Below are 19,121 nucleotides of genomic sequence, written 5' to 3' on the forward strand. Positions count from 1 at the left end.
CTGAGATTTCCCCATTACCCTTATGACCACCCTCATCTTATCCCAGCTGGATTTTTGGCCTATTCTCTGACCAAATGCTCATCTCACCAGGCCTTAAAAGCCTGGAACCCCTTTCCCTGCCACAAAATGGTACATTACTTCACTTCAAGCTGTCTTGATTTGGGCCATTGGACATTAGCAATGGAAATAAAATTAAGAAAAATAAAACCTCTCGTGTTATAGAGGTCTTGAGGTGAGTCACTGTAAAATAAGTAGCATCAAGATACAACTTAAAGTAACCAAATGCTCCTTAAAAGAACCATAAGAACTTATGACAGACTCTTATTAGCAAAGCATTTCTTTGCTCATTATCAGTAATGTAGAATGTGCAAACAGTGACTTTTTCTGCACTATAAAGTAAATTGAGAATCTCTTCTGCAGGGATTAAAGCCACTTGATTATTTAGATCAGACTTAAGTTAGGCCAATAACTCCTTGAGAAATTGGAACCTGAATGAGTTTTTGTAAACCAGAATAGTATTCCAAAAGAAGAGCACTGAATACTGGACTAGAACTATTCGGGTTTAGGGGAGTGAGATCAAAGGTAAGAAGAGTAAGAAGAGCGAGGCTTCTTATTCACACTCAGCCTAGTGGAGCAAAGATTGCTTCAGGGATAAACAGCAGGGTCTATAGGAATACGATCTATTTTCTTTGCAAGATTCTATATAAATAGTCTTCTCAGATGAACTCCAACTCATCCTTAATTTATGATAATCATAACTGAACTATTTCCTTTCTTCCCTCCACACTCCACCTCAGTCTCTGGCCTGCCTTCCATCTGAGATTGGCCTTTGTGGAAAACACATAGTGATTATGTCTGGGAGGGAGGAGGTTGTACCTGATTTCAAGTATGTGTATGTGGAATGTATGCCTAATAAAACTGTACACCGTAGAGATGGAAGAGATCTGATCTCGTCCCTTAAGGTTCAGGCAGATGGTAACTCTTTTCCTGTGACAGCTAAAAGAGATCCTGAAAGATTCATGACTGTGTGTGGGAGAACAGGTAGTCATATCAATCACTCTCAGTGGCTGGTCAACTGCATCTTCTAAAGCGACCGAAGATGCTCAGAAGGAAAAATAGGCTCTATAGCTTCTTCCTATCCTTCCCTCTTAAAAGCTTTGAACCAAGACCCAGGAAATATTTTCTGAGGTTAAATTCTACAGCTCTCACACTGACCTGCCCTATTGGTGATGTATCATCTGTTAACAATAATTCAGTAACGTATCCTTTCTTTCGCAGGGTGACTTCCTTTATTCCACAACCTCATTTCAGTTGGCTGGCTCCCTTGGGCTGAGCCATGATGGCAGGAGAATTTGGATTTGTGTCCATTTCATTGTTGGTGCTGGTGTCTGTGATTCAGATTCAGATGTCAGCCTGTGCCCCACGAACACCAATGTGCAATCTGCCCATCACAGCCTATCACCCCATAGCCTACCCCCTCCTCCAACTTATGTCCCCTTCTGAGGCATGGCCCTAATATCCATGTGTGTGTATGTATGTATAACATGTGTACATATACATGTGTCTCTGCACCACCTCTGCTCCCATTATAGAGCTCAGGTGTAGAATCACTGTATATTTGGAGTCAGATGTATGTGTTGTTTAAAAGTGTCTAACAACCTCTCTCTAAATTGCTATTAGGAATACACATTGAAATTCCACTAAAAATAACCTTCCTACAGATAACTGAGGCCATATGCCCAAGTGGTCACAGAGACTACCTTGAATAAAGCAGAGAGCATCAATATTTCTCTGAAGTTAGCCTCTTCCTTGAGGTTTCAATTCTACATGGAAGGAGATCCCTCCAAATTGGCACACTTTGTTCACATACATCACTGTTTTATAGGATGGCACTTCCTAATGAAAAAACATCCCTTTTCTGGGAATAAAACAATATACACTGTCCTCTGGTATCCTCTGCTGATAGAAGTATACCTCTCTGAGGCTATCCTGTGTCACTCACTGATAGAAACAAATGGAAGTTACAGAATTTTCCCCCTTCTTTTCACCAGGATTGAAACACTATAATCAGACAGTTTATATGTTTGACTGAATTTAAGAATTAGTGGCATCTTTTGAATGACAAGGGAATTCTTCAGATTTAAATCTTTAAAAAGCAAATACCACAGCCAAATAGATAATTAACTTTTACCATACTTTGCAAGTATTATTTAAAAATACTTATTGAAAAGTATATTATTTTGAAAAATGGCAGGTACCATTACATACTGAAAGAATGCTGATATTTGACTTACTGGGTTGACACTGATGTATTTATTTTAACCTAATAGCTAGCCTTCTAGTGATAAATTTCTATATAATTCAGCTGGTCCAGGGGGCAGCTGGGTAGCTCAGTGGATTGAGAGCCAGGCCTAGAGACAGGAGGTCCTAGGTTCAAATCCGGCCTCAGACACTGTGTGACCCTGGGCAAGTCACTTGACCCCCATTGCCTACCCTTACCAATCTTCCACCTATAAGTCAATACACAGAAGTTAAGGGTTTAAAATTAAAAATAATAATAATAATAATTCAGCTGGTCCTTGTACAGAAAACATCATATGGTGCCAGGACCATTATAAAAGCCTTTCCATTTTGGTGGAACATGATCAGTACATAGAGGCTTCTGAGTTGGACTATAATGGAGTATAAACACAGATAATTTATTCCACCGAACCACTTTGCATGCACACATGCACACACAGAGAGAAATTCTTAAATGTATTGATTCCTTCCTTTAAAGCCATTCCTGGTATGGTAGAGGCAGAATCATCAGCCGAAAGGGGAGACGCAATAGGATTGAACCAAGTCCCACAAGCTTGGCTGTGTGTTTATTTCCAGGAGCCAGAGGTTAGTGAGTTAAAAATCGTGCAACCCTCTAAGCATGGCAGCTACCTCCCTTCGGACACCCAGGAGCATGCAGTATCTGGGAGGGCATCATCTATGCCACGCCTGACTATGGATCCCCAGGTAAAATGCAACCACCACTCACCCTATGCAATAGCAAGACAGGCTGTGATGAGTCGGTAGACTTTGAAATGACATTTGGCATTTTTCAGGTGAGATATTAACTGCTGCTATCTATCTTCCTTGCTATCAGCAAGATCCTTCCTGGGAGTCTTCTTTAGTAGAGCCTGTTTATCAGACACTGTGTTTCCAGTGTCAATCTAACCAAATAAAGTAACTTACACTGAGAGAGACCCACCATCTTCTTGATGGACTATTGACCATCGACAGTTTAAAACTTCTCAAAATGAAACCAAGTCAATGGAAAAAGCTTTTCAGGAGTTTTCCTACCTCTTTTTCAGATCCTTTTTTTTTTCCTTTCCCACCTACAGTCTACACACGCATAGACACACATACACAACGAACTCTGCGCTGAGATTGTCTGTCCTAAAAAGGGTGCAGCCACGTCTCATCTCTTTGTCTGTCTACCAGCTCTTTTCTTGTCTGTCTGTCTTACATCAAGTTTTGACAAACAGAGATGAGAAGTGTTCTCCTGCTGTTGTTTGGGTTCTTTTTTTTTTCTGTTTTTGGGGGATGAATTTGTTTTCACATTTGTTGTAAGGAAGAGAACCATGATTTCAGGGGGCAGAATAGAGAAGGTGGTTTTCAGGCCAAGAGAAGGATATAGACCTCATTCCCTTTTTATGATAGGCTTGCTTACTGTGAAGAACTTAGCCAAAAGGCAGATTTTCAGAAGGAGAAAATGGATGTTTCAAAACTGTGCTCTGCCCCCATGAACCAAATTTTTTAAAACTTTTGTCCTAATGTGCCAAAAAGGATGTTCAGTGTCCTGGCTTACCTGTTCTGGGGGATCATTAGGTGGGAATCCAGCATAGTGCCTCCATGTATTCTGTTTAGTTTTCCTCAGTTTACTCAGCTTTTCATTTTCCTGAGCATCAAGGTAACTCCTGGACTAGTTCTACTGGCTCTAAATATATCATCTAGAACTTCCTGCTAGCTCAGCTCAGTTGTGAGCTGAGAGGTCTCAGTGGAATCTTTCTGAGGCTACAAACTTTGAATCTACTTGCTTATTGTCTCTCTCTCTTCTCTTACCCATAATGCCCTCCAGTAATTAATTCAAGCTTTGTATGTTCTTTGGGGTCATGCTTTTAGGTGGTGACCGACCCAAGTTCCATGAGACGTTCCTTTTCCACTATCAGAGACAAGCGTACAAACTCCTCCTGGTTAGAGGAGTTTTCAATGGAGCGGAGCAGTGAAAACACCTACAAGTCCCGCCGACGCAGTTATCATTCTTCTCTGCGCCTGTCAGCTCACCGTCTGAATGCCGACTCAGGTGAAGAAATGTTTTCTGGGCTCTGATCAGTTCTCCAGCCATTTCACTCACCAATGAGTCTCTCCCTTGAAGAACCAGCTCTGGTTTGGGGCCCATTGTTACTAGAACTGAATTCTCTGAGAACCTAAGAACTATGACCAAAGACAAAATGGTGGTGTCAGGAATGTGGGTAGTTGTGGAAGAAAAAAAAATCCAAGTTTTTCCCTTCTCATTACTTCTCCTCTAAGACAGATCTGAAATTTAAAATCAATTAACATTTTTAGATGCTTACTGAAAGCAAGGGACTGTGTTAATAAATACTGAAGATACAAAAATGAAAAATGATCAATCTCCAAACCAAAGGAGCATAGGCTTACAGATCTAGAACTGGAAGAATACTTGAAACCATCTGATCTGATCTGTCCATTTTTCAGATAAGGAAGCTGAAGGCCAAATAGTTTATATTACTTCCTTGAGTAAACATCTATTAAGTACCTACTATGTGTTTGCTTAGGATCACACAGCTAGTAAGTGTCTCAGGAATTTAAAATCTAAAGGCTATGACAATTCCATAGAGAAGTATCATACAAGACAGAATAGGATAAGGGCATAGTGCTCCAGGAAAACTGAGGAAAAAGAGTTTCAGAGAAGGTTCTCTGAGGGACTTGACATAAAAAATGGAGACTTAAAAGAAGACAGGGGCTTGAATTTAGCAGGTGAAAATGAGAAGGAAATAATTTCCAGCTATGAATAAACAGTCTTCATGAAAACTCAAAGGTCAGAGAAGAAAGATCAATATCATAAAAGAAATACTTGAAAATATGAACTTCTTCAGACCAAGTACTGTTTCAATTTTGTCTTTGAATATCTAGCACCTAATACAATATTTTTACACACAGTGGGTACTTAATAAATGTTAACTGAATTTGTTTGAAGTAGAGTAAATGAAAGGAAAGAGTATAAAAAAAGACTGAAAAGGTAAATTGGAACCAGGCTGAGGATGAATTTATGGCAGTCAGGATTTTTTTTAACCCTTACCTTCCATCTTAGAATTGATACTAAGAATTGGTTCCAAGGCAGAAGAGCTATAAGGGTTAAGCAATTGAAGTTAAGTGATTTACCCAAGGTCACACAGCTAGGAAATGTCTGAGACTAGATTTGAACTCAGTACTTTCAGTATCCTAGCCTGGCTCTCTATCCACTGTTGAATGTTAAATCTATCTAGATGCCCTTATGATCACGAATTTTTAGAAACTTCAAACAGTAGAGTAACACAAGTAGACTTGCTTATATTAAAAAGATGATTTTGGTAGCTGTTTGAAGAATAGATTAGAGAGAGGAAACAGAAGGATCAGATATTAAAGCCATGTCCTTAGTAAGATTCTCTCTTAAAAATAGTTTATTTTCTTAAGTCTTTGTTATTGTTGTTGAGTCATTTTAGTATTGTCTGACGCTTTGTGATCCCATTTGGGATTTTCTTGGCAAAGATCCTAGGGTGGTCTGCCATTTCCTTCTCTAGCTCATTTTACAGATGAGAAAACCAAGGCCAATGGGGTTAAGTGACTTGCCCGGGTTCACAGAACTAATAAATGTCTGAGGTAAGATTTGAACTCAGGAAGATGAGTGCTCCTGACTCCAAGCTTAGCACTACACCACCTACCTACTGAACCTTATCAAAGACTCCATTTATCTGGTCATTGGTTATAGAAAACCTAGAATGAAAGAACTGGGCATGGACTTTGGAGATCAAGTCCAACCCTTCATTTGAGAGATGGTGCCTTCTCCCAAATCACACAACTAGTTAATGGCAGGGCTAAAACTAGAAACCTGGCTTCTAGATTCCTCCTTCAGGGCTTTCTCTACTGTATCACCCGGCGTAATTAGTTCAAAGAAACTTGCTTCCTACTGCTGTTGCCATCTTAACCATAAAAGATGTATGTTTGCATAAGACACTGAAAATTCCTGAATAGCATTTCTGGCAAACAAAAAACACATCTTGTACCCTAGGAGAATATGGCTAGTGTAAAAGGGAAGTAAGAACAGATTGCATTCTGGAAAGTGGAAATATCACAAGCTGGAGACTTTCAAACTCTCCTGATTACCCCCAAAGGTATTTCCTTCCTAGTCCTTCTTTGCTCTCAGTTACAGATCCTATGTTGACAAAGGACTGAAATCTCCCTTAGAGACCCCATTAGGGTTTGTCTTCCCTTGATGTGAATTTCTTCATATCTAGTTACATCTGTCCTCTTAAACAGGCCACAAATCTGATACCCATCGCTCGGGAGGCAGAGAACGTGGCCGATCCAAAGAACGTAAGCACCTGCTGTCTCCCGACGTCTCCCGCTGCAACTCTGAAGAACGAGGTGCCCAAGGGGACTGGGAGTCTCCTGAGCGGCACCAGTCTAGGTCACCTAGCGAGGGCAGGTCTCAGACACCCAACAGACAGGTGAGTAGGAAAAGATTAAGCTGGCCCTTTGGCAAGAAGGGAAGAAGGGTTGTGTTCATTTGAGAGAGGTGCCTATGTAGTAATACGTGGGCAGTGGGCAACACAGAGTGCTGGACCTGGAGTCAGGAAGACTTGTGTTCCTGAGTTCAAATCTGGCCTCAGGTACTTAGTAGCTGTGTTACAGCATCTATTACAGGGTGACAAGGATAATGACGTTTCTAGGAATGGCTGAAAAGCTTAAATAAAAGAAAATTTAGGAAGGACACAATAGCTGTCTTCAAGGATTCAACAGACTGTAATGTGCACTTCAAAGGTGGAATTGGGAGTTAGGAGAAGTTGCAGAGAGATATATTGGGTTTGATGCAAGGAAAGATTTCCTAAAGTCAGAACTATCATCATTGTGCTATTTTGGGAAAAAGCAGACTCCCCTTTAGGGCTGCTAGGTGGCACAATGGATAAAGTGTTGACCCTAGAGTCAGGAGAACCTGAGTTCAAATTTGACCTCAGGCACTTACCAGCTATGTGATCCTGGGCAAGTCATTCAATGCTGTTTACCTCAGTTTCCTCATCTATAAAACAAGCTGGAGAAGGAAATGTCAAACCCCTCCAGTTCCCTGAAAGCGGTCATAAAGGGTCAGACTCAACTAAAACAACTGAACAGTACTAATATATACTCAATCACCTTTGTTCAACTGATTTTGGCTACTGAGGTTTATATCTTCCTACTCTTGTGGGAAACCACAACTCTGTACTCATAGGTACAGATCACTCAAAACTAGTATATTCACAAGTAAAATATACCTGGCAGAAAAGCAAAATACCCCCAAAGGAAGAATAAAGTGGCATATAGGCAATCCCAACTGTTTATAGGGGCAGAGTCCCAGCAACATGACTTCAGTGTGTCTATGTAAGTCTCAACCAATAGGATATTTTTTTGTTCAAGAAAGTACCTTTACTGTTCGCAGAATCTCAGAAACTTAGAATTGGAAAGGGACACCTAGCCTAATCATTACCTGACAAAGAATCCTCTCTACAACATCCCCAACTAGCAGCCATCCAACTTTCACTTTAAGACTCAAGTGAGGGGGAGCCCTCTGTTCAGTTGATTTTCAGTAATGACCCTATTTGAAACTTTCTTGGGAAAAATACTGGTTTACCATTTCCTTCTCCAGCTCATTTTACTGATGAGGAAACTGAGGTAAACAGGATTAATTGATTTACGCAGGATTATACAGCTGGTAAGTATCCAAGGTTAGATTTGAACTCCAGTCCTCCTGATTTTAGAGTCAACACTCTATCCACTGTGCCACCTAGCAGCCCTAAGAGGGAGTCCACTATTTCCCAAAGCAGCACATTGATGATAGTTCTGACTTTAGGAAATCTTTCCTTGCATCAAGACCAATATATCTCTCTGCAACTTCTCCTTGCTCCTAATTCTGCCCTTGAGACCCAAGTAAAGCAAATCTGCATTAAATCCCTTCAAATCCTTGAAAAAAGATATCATGTCTTCCCTAGATTTTCTTTTCTTCAGGCTTTTCAAACATTCCTAGTATGGCATAACCTTAAGATTTTTCATCATCCTTAAAAGGAAAATATAGACCCCTGGCTGAGCTTTGTCTCCCACCAAACATATTCAATTAGTATCATTGGTAGATGCTTGGACTAAGACTAGAGTTAAGAGTTTTAGTTTTTAAGAAGATGGTTTCAATCTCGTCCGTTCCCTAAAGTTCAACCTGAAGTGGTTCATCCTAAGACCAGACAAGATCTCTGAACATAATCCTAAGAATGCGTGACCCCAGCCTTCTTTAATGTGTGGCTCTCTCCTGCTCTACAGGGTACAGGCTCCCTTAGTGAAAGCTCCATTCCTTCTATCTCTGACACCAGCACCCCACGGCGAGGTCGTCGGCAGCTTCCACCTGTTCCCCCTAAACCCCGGCCGCTCCTCTCCTACAGTTCCTTGATGCGACATCCTGGCAGTATCTCTCCACCCTATGATGGGAGCGAAGTTGGCTCCCCACTGCCCTCCAAGGCCCTGGAGAGCAACGATGCCTGCCTGACTGAGTCTTCCAGCTCACCACAAGCAAAGCAGAGTCAGCCCTCCACTCCCCAGCGCTATATCTCAGAGCCCTACCTGGCTTTGCATGAAGACTCCCATGCCTCGGACTGTGGTGAGGAGGAAACACTCACCTTTGAGGCTGCTGTGGCCACCAGCCTGGGCCGCTCCAACACCATTGGCTCAGCCCCTCCCCTGAGGCACAGCTGGCAGATGCCCAATGGGCACTACCGGAGGCGTAGGCGAGGGGGACCAGGGCCAGGGATGATGTGTGGGGCTGTTAGTGATCTTCTGAGTGACACGGAAGAGGATGACAAATGCTAGAGGCCATGCCCCCCCTCCGATGCATGCTCTTCTCCAATATGGGGGAAAAAAGATAGACCCAAGAAGCCAGTGAAGCCTGGGGGGAGGAGGAAGAAGAAAGGACATTATGCAGAACCAGAGAAGAGAAAGGAAAGGAAAATAGAAAAACAATGAAACCCAACAAAGATGATTTGATTTCCCTTTGCAAGATTGGGCACAACCAAGGTTCTGCCTCCTTGCTAAGGGTGAAGAAAAGAAATGTGGGAGTTTGGATGGTCATCTTCAAGGGAGATGGGACATAGATATAATGGCTCTACTTCCCCCTCATCCCAATCACTTTGGCAAAGGCAATGGCTTTCTGAAGGCCAGTATTGCCCTGAGAAGCAAGACCTCCTGGCTGGAAGCTGAGGTCCATCGGAAATAGCCAACAGTACAGAAAATGCCTCCCTTCCTCTCCCTCTCATGCTCTCCAGCCATCACCAGTGTCACTAGGGCAATCTCAATAAGCATCTTGTGCTAGCCTGTGGCTTGATCGCCACACAAGAGTTTTATGTCAAGGTCAGGAGTGCTAGATAACCTGTGTGGGAGGGAGGCAGGGAAGGAGAAAAAAAAAAAACCACAGGCAGGGGATGGCCAGTTGGAGAAGTGGTCCATGGTGCTCTGGCATGGGAGAATGTGGTGTCCTGAGAAGAAATAATGAAAGTCCCACAGCTTGTATCATGGAGGATCATAGATTTAGAGCCAAAAGGGATCATAGAGGTTATCTGCTCCAACCCCCTCTTGTTACAGATGAGAAAACATAGTCTCAAAGATTGGTTAAGTGACTTGCCCAAGGTCACAAAGATAGTAAGTGGTAAAAATTGGAATTTACACCCAATTCTTCTGACTCCCGATTCAGAAGTACTACCAGATAAGACCCACATACCTATACAGACATTCTTACATACCAAGAGTATTGACACACACAGTTCTATGACTGTACACCAGTACCATGTGTCCATGTGTTGGTGATAAATCAAGGGTCACACAGGGTCTTCTTCCCTTTTTGGGTCAATAGTCCAGTAGGCAGCAATTTGGGCTACCTACAAGACCAAGATCCTGAGTTTCATATATGTCCTATTAATGAAACCAACTAAGAATGTCCTGATCACCCTTTCATTTCCCCTGAGGGGGTGGGAATCATACTTAAGAAGGATCATATATATCAGAGCTCTCCAAAAGATGAAGAAGATGGGGTTATTTAAATTTTTTAAATCCTCTATAAGTCAAGCAATATATGAGGGTCTCAATGTGCAGAGACACTACAGCTGGATTTTCTTGTGATTAGGGGCCAGCTTCTCTAGTCCTGTGGGATTCTATTTAAGGTAATTAGTTAATATACCTCAGCTTAGTCTTAGGATGCTGCTTACAGGAAAGCAGTTTCTACACTGGAACAAAATATCATGTAATAAAGAATATTTCCTTTTGCCAGGACCCTGCTTCCCCTCTCCCCTAACACAGTGCAGAGTGGCATTCCATTTTGTCACTTCTTTCTGTGCTACAGCCCAGAGAGGTTCTGCACTCCTTTAATGCTTTATTTGCACTTTGGTAAATCAGAAAGAGATATAGAAGAAGGACTTACTCCAAGGCATTTTAAAATGCCCCGTCCTACCTCCAACACCTGACTGCTTAATGTCACTCCTTATAGCCACCAATTCTCCAATGGGACTCTAATAACTGTCTAAACCCAGATGTCTAAGAGAGAGATAGAAAGCAGCCAAGCCCCCTTCCTTAGCTACGCAATGAAGAGAAAGGAAAAGCAATGATCCTCAAAATCCAGTATCCTCAAGATATTATTCAAAGGGATGATTTAATGGCAGGTCAGGGAACTCCTCTAAAACCTGAAACAAAGAATACAGATTGCCCTTTATAAGAAAAAAAGGCATTGCTTTTTTCTGGCCCCACCCTTAATATAGCTACCTCCGTCCTTAGACAGCAGCATTGCCAGAAGAATTTTATTATGAGCAGAAGGGATCATTGATAAATGAGCCCAATAGGGTACCAGTGGTCCACATGCCAGAGCCAGGATCAGAATCAGGAACACAAATAAATAAACCTGTCACTAAGACCTTATTCCTGTCCCAGCACCCACTAGAGACTTCCCTTGTTCCATTTCACAGGATGAGCCTTAAAAATGAAAATTCAGTAGAGGGAAATCATTGTTGATTCTGCCAGTGGCCAAGTATAACCTACTTATACCCCTCTTAGTCAACAAATGGATGACAGAGTTTTTCTTAGATTCATTTCTGAGATTTTTTTTTCCTTTAACTTTCCAGTTTGGATGTAAAGAAAATGTAGTAGGATTAGCTTTGCATACAGAATACCTCCCAGTGGCTTGGAGGCACCATTCTACATAAACCTTGCAGATATTAACAGACATTCATGCATGTCAGAGTACACAAGCCCCAGCCATCCTGTCCCATGTGGCCCATTAGGAAACCAAATTAAACATCTATGGAATGGAAGATCAGTGGAAAAGAGGTAATACTTTTCCGAAAGGTCTGCCCTTCATTCCTCAGCTACTACAGTATCGTCTCCTACCTCCCCGTTGCCCGTCATCTACCTTACACACCCCCTCCCAAAGCAGTTTAGAGTGTAAGCATTGATGTAAAAACCATCGATGTATGATCCTTCACAGGGAGGCTTCTAACATAAGGGCTGTCCTCTGGGTGTCACACTGTTCTTAATGACATTGCTGTAAAGCACCATTTCAGGCAAAGCACTACCAAGGTCTACTCTCTGTGCACAACCTTATTTTCTTCTTTGTCTTAAACAGTTATCTCAAGGGAAGGACTTGAGCAGGACAGCAATTCTGAGTCAGCAGCATGACTGCTTGATGTTTTAAGAGAGAGAACTGAAGTGGTAACTTAAGCCATTTAGACTGTAGGGGAAAGTCAAGACTGGGAAAGCAATGGCCTGGATTAGGATTTCACTGCAAATGTGACTTTAAGAGGCCTAAAATTCCAAGACTCCTTCCTAGACAGACGTCATAGTCCCTCAAAGTTAGAGTGTTCGTATTCTATATAGTGTAGCACCATAATACTAGGAGTGAAAAATGGAAAGCTTTATCACTGACCAACTGTCAACCTATTTTATAACCCCCCAAAATAAGACCTAGCTTCCTTTTCTCTGCTTCTCTTGATTAAAAGACCTTTATACTAAAAGTGAAGCCTAGACTGTCTCATCAGGACATGAGACACAAATTATCCTTCTTCTTCTACTCCATCTTCCTCACTGCCAATCAAAATTTTTACTCAAATATTTGGTCTAACTAGCAACCTCCCCAAAACATCCATTCCTTTATGTACCAAATCCTGTCCTTATTCATTTCTTTGGAAGGTAAACAAACCAACACGTAGCTAACATTTTAAAAGACAAGTCCTGAACATCAGAAGACTATTGTTAATGCCCTGAAAGACATGGGGGGAGGAGGGGGATTACAGATCCTTTAACATTACTATTAATTTTCCTTACCAATTTTACCCCTGTTAGCATTCACTTAAAACCAAATTGGAAAAGCCAGCTCAAACCGAGATCGCCTATGAAGATTAGTTTTGGTGCTTTTAGAAATATTTATTGCTATCATGGTCTGTTGTAACCTCTTAAGTAGTCATGTAATTATTCCAACAGGAAGACACAAAAAGCAAGGGTGATCAATTGGCTCAATTGATATGTAGAAGGACAAGATAGGGTTAGAGATCTAGCAGAGAGGGAGGACTGGCATAAGCCAGAACAAGATGGAAGATAGTGATCCAAGGTGATCATTCAAGAGGCATTTATTAAGCATTTACAATTGGCTACATGCTGAGAATACAAATTAAAACAAAAACAGGCCGAGATGCAATGCTAAAGAAGAATATGCATTCGAGGGGGCCATCACTAGCTTGCCATGAGATGCTTAAAGAACTAGTTTGGGGGTCTGTATGCAATCATAGGATCAGAGCAATTTGGAGCTAGAAGGAACCTTTGAGATCATATCAGCCAAGCCTCACACTTTACAATGAAAGAATAACCATCATAAAGGTTGTGACCAGATGTTGACATTTTTGACAGACTGGAAAGGAAATCCATCCTAGTTGGATCTATGTCTTCACGCAGTGGCAGAGAGGTTGCAGAGAATATTTTCCTGAAATGGGGCCCCAGGCATTTCTCTGGATTCTGCCTTCTCCTAACTTAGTGTAATTATATGGAAGGTCAAAGCCAGTTCTTTCTCTTTCCCTGGCACACAGCCTTTGGGTTGAGAATAAGTCTCCCTTATCTTCTATTCTCACTGTCCCAGTCAATATTTTTCAGCTTAACATTGATTCAGCTCTTGAGATTGTTAAATACACCAGGCACAGGCTTAGTTGCATGCCCTATTGCCTCTGCAGCAATATTTAGCCTACTCATCGAATTCAGTTGTTGGATTTCCTAAACATAAATGGAACACAATGATCTTTAGGCATGGACAACAAAGTCCGTGAGATAATCTGAAACAGGTGTAGGGTAGAGTGACGTTGTATCCATACATGCATAAATCATTTGTATATATCTACATGTACGCACATATATTAAAAATCAATTAAATATTGGGCCAGGGTCATATTGCCAAATCAAGTGCCATCTGGTATAAAGCAACTAAGCTTTTTTAAAGAAAATTTGAATTTTTTTTAAAAAACAAAACAAAAAATATCCCTCACTTGTGCTTTATAAACTCTTTCTAAGGCCTGTCCTGCCTATGTGTATCCAGGAGAAAGCATTTCCTATGTGATTAAGAGTTGAGGACTAGGAGTTTGGACTCTCCTATTTGTTCCCCAGCTCAGTTGTGAATTCACTGTGTATAGCATTATGTAATCCATTCCACCTCTTGCCAGAAGAATGGTGGGAGTGGGTGTATGTGTTGGGGGGGAGGGGAAAAATGGGGCCAGAACGCTATTTACCTACCTCACAGGGATATTGTGAGGCTTAAAGCAGAAACATAAAAAGATAGTTGTTAATACTGTTGTCATTTACCAGTCTGTCTGTTAAATGTTTTGAGATCCTCACAAATCAGGTGCTAATGTAATTCAAAGAATCCTAGTAAGGCACAGTTTCTATTTGCTGAAGTATCCTTTCTGGGGTATCCATTCCTATCTGACCTTCACCTGCTCTCTTCCAGATTTATAGTATTTGGTCTTGCCCGATTCATTTATTGGAACACTCTATAATATATCCCACCAGGGCAGGAAAGTCCTTAAACCTAACATAACTGATAAAGGCAGAATCCAGATCCTACAAGGAATCAAAATACAAAATATGTATGAAGCAAAACCCTAGAAAAGTGTGTGCCTTCACATATACATGCACACATTTTTGAAGACCATTCTAGCAAAAGGAAAACCTAAACTCAGGGGCTTTGTGAACTAATCTTACCATATTACGAACAAATAAAAGTTTAGCCGGTGCTGTGTTTGACAGAGTGAGTATACCCTGGCATTCCCCAGTGTCTTAGCTTTTACCATTGAACATAACACGTCATCCAGTGTCGCCGTAGGACCCAGCAAAAGCAGCCATGGTCTCTGCCAGCTGGCCAATAGAAATTAAGTTCCTGCCCACTGAATGGCTAAATATCTTCAGCTGGCACTTTATGTTATCACACATATAGCAATGGTGCATAGATGTAGGCACTTCATAGGGTCCATTAGTAGGAAATGGAATTAGATCTCTTTGGGGTTCTGAAAGACCTCTCTTTCCCTTAAATCCACTCTTGCTTCTTAACACCTATGAACCATTTCAAGCTTTAGTCTTTGCAGCCCATCACAAGGCAAAAGGATACACAGCATCGTTCCACCACGGACTCCAGAGTTCTCTGCCACACTGTGAAGCATTCTTTGACAAACAAAGCCTTTGCTGTGTAGGGCTAGAGGGACACCATTTCCCATAGCTGACTTCTGATTTGTTGGTGAGCGAGTAGTATGTACCTCTATATCTGAGAGAGTCAACATTTCTCTTTCAAAGGGATCTCTCCCCTGGGCATAAACTTCTAGGGTAGATGGAGGTAGGTAAGTAAAAAGTTCCAATGAAAGCCCCTGACACCTCCTTCATCTTCTCACCCCAATCCAATGCTGTAAATAAAAGAATTCGCATCTTGGCCTTTTAATGCAAAAAGATGTCTGATAATAAGCCATGCTTTTTGTAAATACATTATTGCAACCTGGATTTTTCTTTTTGGGGGTCTGTAAGAATTGGATTGAGCAGGGAATTCAAAAAGAACTGATTGATCATTTAGCAGATAGGTGTGTAAGTGTAACCAAGGACTGCTAAAAGCAGCCATGAAAATGTTCCAAGATAGTTTTGAGCCAACTTTTATTTAGAACACTTATTTCAAGTATAATGATACTTGAATCAAGAATCTTGAGTAAAGTCTCACATGCACTCTTTGTCACTCTTCTCAAAAGATTAAAAATCAAGCCTGGATTTCCATAAATAGAAATACTGTCTTCAGACCCTGTCAGAAGAACACGACAGAACTGAAAGAATACAAAGAACGAGTCAGAAACCTTTGATTGATAATTTTAAGACTCCATCACAGAAGATTATAATGTAGTATTGTTCAAAACAAAATTTTAAAAAATCAACAACAATGTGATGGATGTCCAGCTAAATCTAAAATACCGATTCAGGAAAAAAATCACTGGTACTTACCTGGTAGGTATTCCAAATTCTTCTACTAAGTTATACCTTTAATGGGCAAATTTAGAGCTCTCTTGTGAGTCAGACATAATGCTTGGCACTTCAAAGGGTGAAGCAAATGCTTATAAGTAAGCATGTTGTTATCATTTAGTCTCCACAAATCAATTTTGAATTATATTCCCTCATCCCATAGCACCAAGATCCTATGCTATTTGTGTTATTTTTATTTCACCCTTTTAAGCAAATATGGTTTTAGATCTGTGGATATTTGCATCCAGGATCTGGTATACTTGCTCTTTCTTATTCTTTCTTTCTCTCCCTCTTATAATGGCAACCTCTCTTTAGGAACCAAAATCATTTCATCAGTTCAAAGGCCTTAGGTTGACATGCCTAGATGTCCAGATCAGAGATGAAACAGTTATCCACATTTTTACCCCTGGCACCCTGGCCTAAAGATCTCCATTCTAGAGAGAGCCTCATAGCAATTAAGGGAGCTTTCTTGATTAGATCACAAGATTTTCTAATCTAGTGCTACCCCTTCATTTTACAAGTGAAAAAAATTAGTTTTAAATGAGAGGCAAAATGATTTGCTCATCTTTGCACAGATGATGAATGGCATTTGAATCTAGATCTGGCTACTTTTCTTCTACTATCCTGGCTACATTTTTGGCCTTGAAAATCAGGACTAATGTTGTGCCTGATGATGCTGGACCTACAAGTTTGTTTGGCATTCAAAATGGATTTTATTTTTCTTACTGCTATTCAGATTACAGACTCAACTAAAGGCAGCGTGTTCTTTCCAAACACCGAGTTTACAGCTCTGTTTAGGATGAAACCTTCCAGGAGACTGGAAGGAAAGACTCGAACATTTGATGACTTAAGATTCTCTTTCTAAAGTTCCACTTCTAAAGAGCCATGATACCAATGATGTTCTACATTTGTCCTACAGAGAGATATCTTTGTCCCTAGGACCAAGATAAGTCTTCTAGAAACCTTTGTGAGGTTCAAACTGATCTGATCAGAAAAACAAGGATAAGTAGGAGGAACACACTCCCAAAGTTCAAAGTGCCATTAATTAATTTTAAAAAATAAACATGATGTGAAATGAGGGCTAAATGTCACTAACTGCCAATTAAAATATATAATAATAGCTTTGCTAGCTATTGTGACTCCGTATTTGATATGGAATGGCAAAACATTAAGAAGATACCAAGATATTTAGCAAAACCATATAATTGACTTTTAAGATTTACCTACTGGGGAATATACTAAAAACCTGAATGTCAAACCTTTAGTAGAGCACTTTTTTATATACTAGTGATTTGTGAACCTGACAAAATTTATACAAAGTTAACCTAAGTGCTGAATTCATGAAAGAACCAACCTCTCCCTTAGTGGTATCAGAGTCCAAGTCCACTCACTAAGGCCAGGATTTGCAACCCTGTAATAAATATCAATGGGGGTGTCGGGAGAGAAGGGAAGGGAGGAATCTTTTGCACGAAGTATACAGAGGATCTAGTGATAGAGAAATCTAAGTCCATGAAGCCAAGTACCAAGTTAAAAAACAAAAGCAAGGTTAAGGGGAAACATGGGTAAGTTGTAGGAACAGGAAATATTTCTATAGAGTTTGAATCTTCTTCCCTCAGATCATGACTTAAATTGAGTTAACATGGGCATAATATTCCCCCGGGATCTTTCCCTTTAAACTGAGGCAGTGGATTCCTAAAGGCTCAGAGCAGTGCTGTATGGCTTTTCCAGATCAGCAAGACAGGAGAAAAGGGTTCTTTTACGGACTCAGCCAGAAGACAATCAACTTCAGCAACCCTTCAGTAGAGAAGCTGTGATACTGGAGAGCGTACACTGATCTTCCATGCAGGATACAGGCTATAAGGGGAGGGAGGGGGCAGTGGAACTTGGGGAGGGGGGTGGGGAGGGAAAGGATTTTATCAGGGACAGATATCAAATTCTGCATATGCATATATGTTGGAAGGTAAACCAAAAGTCCCAGTTTGATACAATCCAGTTGGATACCGTGCACCAATTCTATCCTCAGGGGATAGCCCTTTTCAAAGAGATGGTCTGCAATTCATCCAGGCCAATGACCTCTGTCCTGGACCCAAGATTGTGGCATGTTCACCTTGATTCACTCTTAGTGCATGAGTGGGAGAGCCAGAATACTGAAGGAAGTTTGTATACTACATCAGGCTGTAAAAAAGCAGCCACCATGAAAAACTATACCACGGCGAAACCCCACAAGACATTTTCTTACCCGCATCCTTCTGTGGGGTACTGCAGTCCAACACCAGTTCCAGTAACTGTGTGCTACTGGGAGCCAACGTAGGTCCCTCAGAGTATCGGTGCATCTCTTCTAAAGTAGGAGTTCGGCACTGCATGTTGACAAGGTGGATATATTGTAACATAAATGCTCGTTTGGATCCAAAAAGAAAACCATTTAAAAAATGATGTACAACTTTAATGTTTTTTTTTTTTTGGTCAAAGAAAAGAATAAATAAATAAAAACTTCTTGTAAAGAATTAACTAGCTTGATCCCACTTATCTTTGTATCTCTACTTAGGAGTTTAAATAATGAATCCCATATAGCAATGTTGTAGTAACCTCACCGTCAAATTCCAGTCTTTCCAACCGCTATTACAGCCTCTAGGAAGTGAGTCTCAGGTGGGTTATCTTACATTATTTGGCAGGTCAGAAGGGCTGGCAGCTAGCCAACTGTGGGTAACGATCTCACCATTCCTTTAAAGTATTCTGTCTTTATTTTCCAGATTTGGAGATTTTCCTCTTAATAAAAGCATTCTTTACCTTGGAGTAGGAAAACTACTTCTAGATGGCTTGGACCCCAGAATAAGATCAAGAAAGTGCTACTTTCAAGTGAAATCACTAAAGAGAAAGACTATATCTCTTTCAAACCCCTGAGGACAGGAAGCAAAAATGAAAAGTAAAGGAAACAGATGCTTGAATTTACAAGATTAAAAACCCATTTGGTGACATAGAGAGCAGGGCTTGATAACTAGAAGTATAATAATTTGGCTGAAATAGGCATTGCTTTATCCCAAAGAAGGAAGAATGAGGACAAATTCTAAGGCTTAGCTGCCAAGTCCAAGACACAGTTGGCACATTCTAAGGTATGACTCACAGAAAGTCACCCCTCTCCAGTAGATTTCTTCATTCCTCCTTCTTTTTTGTTCCTACACTCTTCTCCCACATCCATTAGCCCAATTTATTTCCATTAACAAAGGAAAAGAAAAGCTAACAGTCAGTGGGGTGCTTCCTTCTCAGGCTTAAGGATGGCCCTCAGT

General features: G+C 40.9%; 1 protein-coding gene across 3 annotated transcripts in view; it reads left to right on the top strand.

Moving 5' to 3' along the window:
* Positions 1-9,232, top strand: part of CACNA1E (calcium voltage-gated channel subunit alpha1 E) — a 446,383-nt gene extending 437,151 nt beyond the window's left edge. For 2 of the 3 annotated variants that reach the window (XM_044676250.1, XM_044676251.1), the window contains 3 exons: positions 4,156-4,336; positions 6,571-6,761; positions 8,596-9,232. In XM_044676250.1, the coding sequence (XP_044532185.1) occupies positions 4,156-4,336; positions 6,571-6,761; positions 8,596-9,138 (915 nt within the window). In that variant the 3' untranslated portion in view covers positions 9,139-9,232. Of the gene's footprint in view, positions 1-2,877; positions 3,007-4,155; positions 4,337-6,570; positions 6,762-8,595 lie in introns of all 3 variants that reach the window. The other variant, XM_044676249.1, reaches the window with a different exon arrangement.
* Positions 9,233-19,121: the final 9,889 nt, after the last annotated feature.

The sequence above is a fragment of the Gracilinanus agilis genome, chromosome 4 (assembly GCF_016433145.1).
Source record: "Gracilinanus agilis isolate LMUSP501 chromosome 4, AgileGrace, whole genome shotgun sequence".
In the NCBI taxonomy this organism is placed as follows: domain Eukaryota; kingdom Metazoa; phylum Chordata; class Mammalia; order Didelphimorphia; family Didelphidae; genus Gracilinanus; species Gracilinanus agilis.